This window comes from Rhincodon typus, chromosome 14 (assembly GCF_021869965.1).
Source record: "Rhincodon typus isolate 14 chromosome 14, sRhiTyp1.1, whole genome shotgun sequence".
Classification (NCBI taxonomy): Eukaryota; Metazoa; Chordata; class Chondrichthyes; order Orectolobiformes; family Rhincodontidae; genus Rhincodon; species Rhincodon typus.
In genome coordinates this window covers 63,296,943-63,308,724 of record NC_063345.1, presented here as the reverse complement: position 1 = coordinate 63,308,724, position 11,782 = coordinate 63,296,943, and the positions used below count along the sequence as shown (strand labels likewise).

Here is an 11,782-nt window from a genome sequence, read left to right as displayed (position 1 = left end):
CCTGAACGGTCGGGATGGGGATGGGGATGGGGAGGGTAGCGGGGGTTGGATGGGGGAACGGGGAGGCAGGGTGGGGGTGGGGAAGACCCTCGGTGGATGTAAACTTCTGAGCACAAACTTGCCAGATTAGTCCAAAAGGAAATAGTGTCCCCTGCTCCTTCAAAGAGTTAACAGGCGGCGAGATGTGAACCTGTCAGTTATCCTGAGGGGGAGGGTGGAGGGGGAGGGCGGGGGAGGGAATCCAACGGGATTTGTTGACATTCTCATTGGATGGACACATTTGGGAGTCTGGAAGGAAAGGGTGAACACCGCCCCCCCCCCACAAACACACAAACAGTTTGGAATTGGAGATCCACCTCCTGAAGAGGCGCGATTGGTCGTTAATGTGTGTGCCACCCATCCTGAAGTTTTTGGTCTCCTTCTTGTAGGCATCGGCGTGGCTCGCTATTGGTGCAGGAGGCTGCCTATCATTGATCTTCCCAAACTCGCCCATACCGCCAAACCACCCCCCCTCCACCCACCAAAAAAAAGAAACCCCAAAACAACCCACCCACCCCCTCCCTCACTTGTCTGTGCGTGTGCGTGTGTGTGTGAAAGAAAGAGAGAGTGAGAGTGTCTCCGCTTTGTTGTCAGAAGCTCAGTCTGCTGCTGTTGTTGAGGGCAGGTTCTTATTACGGAAGGTGGGCGGGTGGGGGGGGGGGGGGGGGGAAGGGTTGGGGGGTGGAGGTTGGAAAGTAGGGGAGGAGGAGGAGGAGAGGGAGAGAGAGTGGCGGGAGGGGGTGGGGGGGGGGGGGGGTTGGGGAGGAGGGGGGGTGTGTGTGGGGGGGAAGAGAGAGTGAGTGAGAGAGAAACCCATGGCCACTGCAGCCTCCAATCTGTACCTGACCAGCAGCAGCAGAAACAACATGCTAACATCGCACTCCCTCGTCCACAGCGAGCCGTCCTCCACTATGCAAGCGGCGGCGGCGGCGGCGGCGGCCGCCACTTTCCGGAGCCACCCTTCCAAACTCCTCGCCAGTGACTACCTGCCGGCTCTGGCCGGGAACGGGCACCCTCTGTCGCACCAATGGGTGACGGCTGTACCTGAGGGCAGCAGCCCGTGGGCGGCGGCGGCGGCGGCGGCGATTGCGGCCAGTCCCCTGGGTCAACAGGACTCGAAGCCGGGAAGGGACGAGTTACAGCCCCACCGACACCCCCATCACCACCATCACCCTCACCCCCATCACCACCATCACCCTCACCACCAACAACAGCAGCATCACCAACAACAGAGTCAACACCACTCGCCCCACTGGAGCGGCGCGGGGAGCGGCGCGGGCAACGGCGGAGGCGGGGCGCCGCATCTCTACTCGCAGACTGCCTTCCAAGTCAACGGGTTGTTGGAGCACATCAGCCCGCCTCAGGCTCCGGGGCAGCCCCCGCAGACCTCGGCAGTGCACCCGGGGCTGAGGGAGGGCTCCGAGGCCGGCGCCGAGTTGAGCCAAGCCGGCCACTCTTGCCTGGAGCACTCGGACGAGGAGACGCCGACCTCGGACGAGCTCGAGCAGTTCGCCAAGCAGTTCAAGCAGAGGCGGATCAAGCTGGGCTTCACCCAGGCGGACGTGGGGCTGGCCCTGGGCACCCTGTACGGCAACGTCTTCTCGCAGACCACCATCTGCAGGTTCGAGGCGCTGCAGCTCAGCTTCAAGAACATGTGCAAACTCAAGCCCTTGCTCAACAAGTGGCTGGAGGAGGCCGACTCCAGCACTGGGAGCCCCACCAGCATCGACAAGATCGCAGCCCAGGGCAGGAAGCGCAAGAAGCGCACCTCCATCGAGGTGAGCGTGAAAGGAGCGCTGGAGACTCACTTCCTCAAGTGCCCCAAGCCAGCCGCCCAGGAGATCTCCACCCTGGCCGACAGCCTGCAACTGGAGAAAGAGGTGGTAAGGGTCTGGTTCTGCAACCGGAGGCAGAAGGAGAAGAGGATGACGCCGCCTGGACTTCATCAGCAAGACGAGGTATTCGTCCACAGTATGGACTCAGAGACCCCGACCCACCGCGACCTTTAACCGCCCTCCCTGCTATCCTTTCCACTCAGCGCTGGCTGGGGGACTCGCCCGAACAGAGAAAGGGAGAAGAGAGACCCACACACACACACACACCTCCTTTTATCTCCCCACCATCACCCCTCCACCCTCCTTCGTTCCTCAACCCCCACTTAAATTACATATTGGACTGCCGCAACCGGGATAGAGGCAGAACACTTCTTAAAAGAAAAAGAACGAGAAAGTTGTATATCTGAAACGAGAAAAGTCTGCAAGCGGGGCGAAGCCTCTCTCCAACTCGATGTACAGTTTTAGCAGACGTCTCGGATCTTACCCCCACCTCCCCCCCCACCCCCACCGCCCCGTGGTGAAAAAAAAGAAAGCGTCGAGGGGACAAGGTCTTTGTGGTTCATTTTCTTTTTCTCTTTCCCCCCCTTCCCAACACCACACCTCCCCCCACCCCGGCAAAAACAAAAGGATTGCAGACCGACTGTGTGCCTAACACCTATCAGCGCCTTGGTTCTCTCGGCTATATCAGGTGAATCTGTTGCTATGGATGGCGTGTTTGCCCCTTCCCCCCCCCCCCCCTCCCCTCCCCTCCCCTCTCTCTCTCTCTCTCTCCCCCTCCCTCCCCACAACCCTTCGTTTCCGTAACTGGTTGCAAAACAGAGGGACCTGATAGCAAAGCGTGCAGTGTTGTATTATCTGTTGGACTGGACTGGTAGAAAATGCAATATACACACGGTTAGGCCCCAGAGTATTGTTTAATAACAGGACCGGTTTTTTTTTTAAAAAAAAGACACATACAGAAACAGTACGCAGCTTATTTCCAAAATGCCCTAAAACTGCTCACGAACCTCGCTTTAAGCAACGGTCTGAAGTATTTGAAAGACCAAGGTTGCCCCGAATTTGATTTAAGGAGAATTTTCGTGGTTCTTCCGACTGCAGCATAAACAAAAGACCCTTAACATTAGCACTGCCGTGGAAACCGCTGGTAAGGGGATAGAAATCTGGCAAATACTGTTTTGTCAGTACAAAACGCGTATTTCAGAGGAGTTCAGAAACTTGCTATTTGTTACGAGTGGGGAGGAGGGAGATTATAAAACAGAACTTTTTAAATTTAAAAATAAAAGACAGGTCAGTTGCTGGTCTGAAATATAAGATATTTTCTTTAAATGTTTCTTTTTTCAACGATTATATTTGGATTACTTATGGAGGCTGCGAACAGTAATTTATTTTCCTCAAATTTTGTATTATGTTTTTAAAAGACAGAATCACGGTTAAGAAAACAGTAAAAAAAAGTTTGTTGTTTAATAAATTATATATTTGATGTCAGATTTGACTGTGACACAATTTAAGTTTGTGATTTGGTGACAAGAATTTCATTTTGGTGTACAAAGGAATCAAATCTGTTCAAATAAATTTGTTATTAAAAAGATACCGTGTTTGCAGTTGTGTCTAATGCCCCTCCAGCACCTCGGAGTAGGTCTGATAGGTTAATACCCTTGTGGAAAATGATAGGATTTTTGTTTTGTTGTTGGTTTTGACAACTCTTTGAACAAAATCAGCATGTTAAATATCAGAAACAGCATCACGAGAGTGTAGTTTAAAGACACGGGCTACCCCAGCCTAGACAGCCCCGATGTCCCAAACGAGAATTTGTTGTAAAAATTAATCTCTGTTCCGTTGCTGATTTAAAGAAAGAAAGAATTCCGTCCAAATTTAATTGCGTGTGTGTTTAAGGTGAGGTGCCGGGCGTCCAACTGCAGCATTTAGTGTTCGCTCTAATCCCTTTCTAACCAAATAAGACCTGTGCCGGTTTATACGTGTGTCTTTTGCTTTCTCTCTTGCTTAGTCGTCACATATTTAGCATTGTGATTTACTTTGCAGATTATGTTGTATATTCCACGTATTTTTTCTCTCTTTATATTTTTTTTGTCGCTGGCTTGTTTGCATTTTGGGCCCCACTCATAAATTGAATTTAGCCGAGTCAACGTCGACTCTTCAACATTGCAAAGCGAATAGACAGATTTTTCGTTGAAGGGCTTGGGTTGGGGGAAGGGTGCGAGAGATTGAATCTAATCCCTTAAAAAGCTTTGCATTCAACACACCCCCCCCCCGCCCTTTTTTTATTTAAATCGTCCCCAGTTTCCCTTCCCGGGCCGTTCGACCCTGTAGTGACTAAATTTGTTCTTAAACGTTGTTTTCACATGGGTCAGGCCGTGGGGAGATTGCGCAGAGAATGTCGTCCCTCTTCCCAGTATTTGCTTGTTTTCTCATTAAATATGCTAAAAGAACAACATGGGGAAAATAACTAACCCAAGAAATGCCGAGAGTGCTCCCGATTCCTTTACAACGACGGGTGTAGCAGGGTTGTCCATCAGTCTTGATGCACAATGGGATTTAATTTTCCATGCCGCATCGGGTTCAATACAAACTTTATTCACTGTCTTTCATGGACAGATCTCCAGAACAGCCTGAAGGACGAGGGGCTTTTATTTTCCCGAAGTAATTAGATTGCCTGTAATTCAGAAGGGATGAATATACTGTAATCACTAATACCATTAAAGATGTAAAGATTGCCTCTTGTGTAATGCAGGAACCGCACTCGTCAATATGTAGCGATGGCGAAATTAAAACAATAGATTTTTTTTAACAAACGGGATACCCCGGGATAAAGAAATCGCCCAGTTGAGAATCCGGATCCAGATTATTGGGTACGAAACACAGATTTTAAATGAATGAATATGGATAAGAGTGTCCATTCTGCAAAGTGTCGGTGGCAAGAACAATAATTACTGTATTTTTCCACCTCTTTTTGAAACATGGCTTTGTGTGATTTACTTGAATTTACACCAATCTGAAAAAAAAAGAGGTATCCCATTAAATAGAGAAAAACAAACGCTCAATGCCAGACACCACGGCCGAGTTCACAAATTGCAAAGCAAGCGTTAACAAGACTCTTAAGTTATTCTTGCCTTGCCCACCCTTGCTGTAGGTTTCTGTATTAAACAGAATAATGACATATCTCTGGGGTTGCAATGGACTATAAAAGTTTTGCGCATGTAAGTGTGGTTACTCAGGATGTAGTTGGGCAGACTGAGAGTTGGCACATCAGTTTGAATATGAGCAGCTTTCTTTTTTAAAACGCCCTGAAATCAGGATTGTACGTGTAGACAACACATTGCCTGCAATGCACTGATGTATGCAAATCGTTCTCAGTCCCAGTTGCCTTGCTTATATAATCAGTACTGATGACATCAATCCCCAATTTATGCCAGTCTGGATTTACACAAGCGTTTTGATTCATCCCGAGTTTTTTTTTTCCTTTACACTGTTGGTTGTTTTATGCACGGGTATGCAAAATAAGACACGAGATAACTGTACTGTTCAATTATTCTTTGTGGGGAAGGCGGTATTTAAAATATCTAAAGAACTGGTGAAAACAAGCGTGTTTAGTTGTGCGTTGTTCTGTGAGGAATAGATGATGTTGGTATCCCTCGTGTATCAGACCGGTCAGCGTCTTGTGTTTTACTGTAGATCCAACAGCCTGGGTTAGTTTGTCCAGCACAGACTGAAATATTGGCAGGGATGACCCGAATGATTCAAATCATACACGAGGGATTCCGCCCCCCCCCAACCCACCCACCTACCCCCCCCCCTTATTTAGCACACTAGGCACAGACAACAGAATAAAATAAAGATGCTTGCAGACCTGAAAGAAATTTTGAAATGACCATCATATTTCAATGAAACAAAATCATCAGTTGGACTGCGATTTGTTTTGATAGCAGATGGCTCACTGAATGATTTGTTAATTTGACGAGACTGATTTGTGAAGAAAAAATGTTACAGCATTAGCAGGGCTCTGCATCTCTTCCCCCACCCCGCCCCCCCTCCCCCCACAACACACACACACATTTCCTTAATGTGACCTTTTTGATTGTTTTCATTTAATAATTGCTGGAGTTTTGTCCGTTCAATGACTTGTTAATCTGAAAAATCACGAAATATGCTGCTCATAAGATTATGGCAAAATGATTAGAGACAAAAAAAAAACTGCAGATGCTGGATTCCAAGGTAGACAAACAGGAGGCTGGAAGAACACATCAAACCAGGCAGCATCTGGAGGAAAGGAGAAGTCAACGTTTCGGATATTACCTTTCTTTAGTCAGTCCTGAAGTCATCTGAAACGTTGACTGCTCCTTTCCTCCAGATGCTGCCTGGTTTGCTGTGTTCTTCCAGCCTCCTGTTTGGCAAAATGTTGTTTATTGTGGGCGCTTTGGACTGTCACAATCTCCCCCTTTTCTCTTCCAACCTGCTCAATCTTTTACTCTGAAATATTATTGAGAAGGTTACTGTGTTGCTTGTTGCAAAACGCCTTGACTTTTGCTGCCTTCCATATTACTAGAGCTACAGGCTTAATCAGTACAACTGTCTCTGTCTCGATTGTACGAAGATGGGGGCGGGAGAGATTAAAGGGTCAGAGCTAATGTTTGAAGATCAGCTTCCAGAGGTTAACATCGCAAAATTCCCATTAAGTCATTGTGAGATTTCAACTTGATGCTGGAAAGTGTGGCTTGAAGTCCCTGAGTTGATATTTGGATGGAGAAAAGTCAAAGGTGTTTGGTCTACTGAAAGTTGTTGCTCGGCAGCTGGATACAGACAAGTCCTAACAGATTTGAAAAAAGGAGTTTCAGTCTTTATATACATGTGTATGTGTGTGCATGAAAGAGGCAAGTTACAATAGTTTTGCTCCAAAGAAATGCACTGCAATGCCAAGTTTTCTGGAGCATAAGCTGTTGGAAAAATTTAGCCTGAAGCTTTCCACTTTATGCGCCACAAGGGGATGGGAGTTCTCCTGAGTATAGTGTATTCTGGGTATGACGACATCACTGAGGACTGCTTGTGCTCTATAAAGTTGGTCTGCAATTTTCCACAGGTCTCTGGCTCCTAAATAAAGCAGACTTTTGCTGGGAGGCCGACATTCTGTGGAAAGCCCGGGTACACAGAATGTATCCTAAACGGAGCCACGAAGGGCTCCCCCTGCTGGGGAGTCTGCAAGGTGATGAAAAGTTGCCATTCACCACGACTTTAGAACTCCTTGGAACTAAAATTCCTCCAGCCTATTATTTGGTCCAAGAGACTGCCGTGGGTGCAGAAATAGGAAATATGTCTTTTCTCTTACCCACACCATTTTATGCCGGTAAAATTGTCGACACGTAGAATTTCAGCGACTTTCTGCATTCGTGAAAATTATTAAAATAACAGGAGTAAGATAAATATACCAGCCTGTAGACCTGGAGGGTGGCTTTAACAAGAACTTAAAATTTCAATGCAAAACTCTTTCAGGGAATGGGCGACATGCACTAATCTCCCTAACATAACTTTAAGAGTTTTAAACTATTTCGTCCTTTTTCTAAAATAAATAAACTGGATCTATGAGATTCTCTGTCGAGAAAAAAAATAGAAATTTGATTTGCCTTTAAATCGTCTCGAGACATCCAAAAGTGAAGTATCAATTAATTTTAGGCATTATTGCGATACAGAAACTACATGTCAGATGCCAGAATGGTTTCCACAAAGGTTCCATATAATAGTCTTTCCAAATTTTGTAGATTGAAAACGTAACTGTAGCTGATTGGGATTCATATCTAATATGGTCAAGTTGTATTTATCCAATTTCATGCCTTTTAACAAGCAGTTTTGTTCAAAAATTGACCGTGCATATGTTGGTTATAATGAGTGTCGCATTTCCGCAAAACTGAGCACCAAACAGATGCAGATTTTACAAATGTAATTCATGCAATATGGCACAACTCATTTCAACTAATTTCTCCATTTTCTGATATGGAAGTTATGAGAGCGTCTCATTGATTTTGTGGGAGCTAGGAGGTTGAAGACAAACTGACCAACGGCGATAATCAGTGATGGAAGTTGGACCCGGATCTATTCTGACCTACAGAGACAAATTGGAAATTTATTTTGGTTCATCGACCTTACAGCAACGTTTCATTTCCATCCGGATACTGCTGCATTTTGCTGTACGAAATGCTGAAATCGTTCAAAATGCAGGGACGTAATCGACATGAAATGATCACCTCTGTTTCTGTCTTCACGGATGCTAAGTGTTTGTAACATTTTAAGTGTAAACGATGCAAGTCCTCAGAAGAAATGGTACCGAGAAATTAATACGGTTTCCCTCCTAATTAGACGCTGCGAATTTCCAGCACTTTATGTTTTATTTCCATTATCCTAAATAATTTCCTTGATCTTCAGTTTTCTAGGTACTTATAGTGCTATTAGGGGTGGTTATTGATGAGGTCTTGTTATGACTGTAATCATAAAAATACATTCGAAGCATGTACTATTTGCATTTTTAAGAACAGGTGGCCTGCTGGTTTGAACGGTAGGGCGACTGGTTAAGGAGAGGCAGGTGAAAGCAGAAATCCCTAAAACCTGTGCCAATGTCAGTTTTTGGCCACCTGATCCCAGAACTGAATTATAAGGCAAGGTGCAGATTCTCATTGACTGGGTATTTCACTATTACCTGATGCTGTGTGTGACCACCCAATCAGACATCTTCAGTTAGGAGTAGTTCTCACTTAAAGATGCAAAAAAATTGATTGAGTTCCTCTCAAAGCAAAAAAAAGATGTTAAAAGCATCACTATCTAATTTTCTTCCATATTCCTTCACCAAAGTCATTGATAGCACTGAAAGAATTAACAAGATTACTTAAGCATACTGTGCCAACTTCTGTTTCATCTGGCAATTACTTTCTTGTAGAATTTTGCAAATTTTGGAACCGGAGTGGCTTTCACAGCAGTCACTATATGATAATATTTTCCATTAGCTGTTTTTGATTTGATTTTGCTTTGCAAAATATTTGTGTCCGATCCCAAGAGAATGGCTGCTTTTGCACACATGAGGGTAGTGAAGAAAAGTTCCAGGGCCTGGATTTTTATGTGTGTGGTCTGTGCAAATACAATTTCCAATCACCTCCTCATGGAAAGAATTGAATTAGCAAAAAATTGCTAACAAATCTCTCAAGAGCTTTTTGCATGTGTATCATTTTCATATACAAATATCTATGTAACATATTAGAGAAAAAAATACCTGAAGTGTTGTCGATTCACATTCTACAACATGTATCGTCTCCCTACCATAACTTTAAAAGTTTTCCATCATTTCATCACTAATTTTCTTTAATATTGCTAGATAATAGATTCTCTGTAGTGAAAAAAAAACATTAATTTGCCTTTAAATAGTACCATTTACAATCTTGTGATATCCCAGAGTGGCTTATCAATTAATTGTAGACATTGTTGGGATCCAGAAGCTGTGTTAAATCGAACCATAAAGGTTCTATACAATACCTTTTCCAAAGTTTGTGCATTGAAAATGTAACCAGAACTCATTGGGATACATATCTAATATAGTCACAGATGTTGTTGCTGAATTGGCTTCTGTGCTGAAAACTAACTATATGTTGGATTTAAGAGCAAGGTGTAAAATTATGGAAAAGTTTGGCATCATATCCAAATATAACTCGAAATTATATCAATATACTGAGCATTTAAATGTTGAGTTTACGAAAATTTATTATTTTCACAAAACTGATTTAAATACATGACACTGACAATTGAGTTTTAAGTAATTGTTGGCAATAATTTCATCCTGTAATATGTTCTCAGCTAATGTACAACTAATAGAACAAAGTATTTCCTGTGCAGTTCAAATGTTATTGCTCTGGAAAGGTTCATTTGATAGTAAGAAAACATATTTATCAAAAGCATATTGTTCATAAAATGTTTAAAAACAAATAACAAATAAAATGATTGGCCAGCATGTTCACTTTCAGGAAGACAGATGTACCAGGATGAGAAACCTATTAAAATTACAACCTTTTTGTTTACTTTGAAGGATGACAAATGTATAAAAGTTGAATGCTCACATGTATTTTTCAGTGCTCATTTTTTCCATATATATGAAAATAAGAAGTGTATCTTAAAAATAAAATGAACCTTTCAAAACTTAAAGTAAAAGTGACAGTGTTTCAGTACAAAATTCACATATCAAACATTAAAATACATTTTTGTTTCTGTGGGTTTAAGCAGAAATCTCCCATGTTTCAAGACTTTGATCAACTGCATGAAATTAAACATTGCCCTTTCTGCGCATTGCGTTAAGCCTCAAAATGCCAAACCGCAATATTTATTATTATTCATTGCAAATTTGTCATTCAGGTGTACAGTGATTGCATTTAGGAAATGTTTGTCTTATAACAAATTCTTATTTCATAAACCAGGAAAATTTTGCATTTTCTTCTTATATTAAATACCCAATTATGCAAAATATGTAATAAAAGGTCCTACAAGAGAAATCAAATCTTTGAAATTTTTGACAAAAGTTCTGAAGTTATTAAATCCTGGTTGAACTGTACGTTGATTGCAAAAATGGCAAATTATTGTACTGTTAGGAAGAATAATAGAAGGTTGGAAATCAGCTGATTTTTGTTTTTGATTTGGTATGTAACAATATATACAAGAACCAATGCAATGGCAATTTTGGTTTATATTTATAAACATCACAGTCATTTTGTTTTATAATTTCTACTCTAATTTACCCCGACACAATATAAAGTACAATTATGCTTTCCATAACAAATGTACATAAAGGCTACATTAGTGTTTATTTAGATGATGATTTTACAAAAGCACATTAAAAATTATAATTGGGGTTAATTCAATGACCCTTTACTGTAGTGAGCCATTCATGTTTGTTCATTTTCTTTTACTATTTAATGCCTTTTGTACCAGAATTGCATTGCTGGCTGTCGTTTTTGTTTCAGATGAAGTGATTGAAAACTGTCTACTAAAACATCAAGGAAAGTAAATGGCCTATGCACAGCTTAGAAAAACAGAGGCAAATGCAGAGTTGGGAAAAAACAGACAGCAGAAGTGGCCTTTCAACGTATCCTGCAATATAATTAGAGCCCGTCCTCATTAGTGAGTATACATGAAGGGAATTTCATAGAAAGAAGAGAGTGGCCCGGTCATACAAAAAATGAAAATATAGTGTTGTTTAATTTTGTCTGACCAGAAGGTTTTTTTTGCCCCCTATTCATGTCTTTATCTCAGTGAAATGTGCATTTCCATCGTGATTCTTAATCTCTGGATTTTCCTCATACTCTTTGTTCTGATTCTCCTCCCAAAAAGACTGTAAACAATGCTTGTTTTTGTTTCTTTGGGCGTAAGCAGAATACTCCTATGTTTCAGAGCTTTGATCAACTGGTTTAACTTAAACCATATACAGTATCTAATGAACAAAAGAGTAAACAGAATTTCAGCACAGTGTATGACTCAACTGAATGAAATAACTTGCACTTTTACGCTGGATTCATTCCATGCAAAAAAAAAATTCTGCGCAAAAGGCATTATGATTTTAAACTAACTTCTCTTCACTGTGTGACATGGTTTCATTAGAAAATCCCTTTGAAGTTTTGTGCATAAAAGAAATGGACTTGAAAGACGATCAGTAACATGTTCAAAATAATTTAAATTGATCAATAGATTTTTATTCAGTGAGGGTATTAAGGAATGTAGAGCTGAAACATGTTCAGATCACTGATTATTGAACTGAATACCACACCGGGCTCAATGGGCTGACTAGCCAGTCCCTGTCTCTATGTTCTTAATAAATTTCAGGGGTGAAATCATTTCTACATATTGTTCCTGGATATTGCAGCTTCAGCCTT

At 42.4% G+C, this 11,782-nt stretch overlaps 1 protein-coding gene across 1 annotated transcript; it reads left to right on the top strand.

Annotated features, from left to right (window-relative positions):
- Positions 1 to 854: 854 nt before the first annotated feature.
- LOC109923182 (POU domain, class 3, transcription factor 4-B-like) lies at positions 855 to 2,354 on the top strand. Its single transcript, XM_048605169.1, has one exon. It carries the CDS (start codon positions 855 to 857, stop codon positions 2,046 to 2,048), a length of 1,194 nt encoding a protein of 397 aa, XP_048461126.1. The 3' UTR covers positions 2,049 to 2,354.
- Positions 2,355 to 11,782: the final 9,428 nt, after the last annotated feature.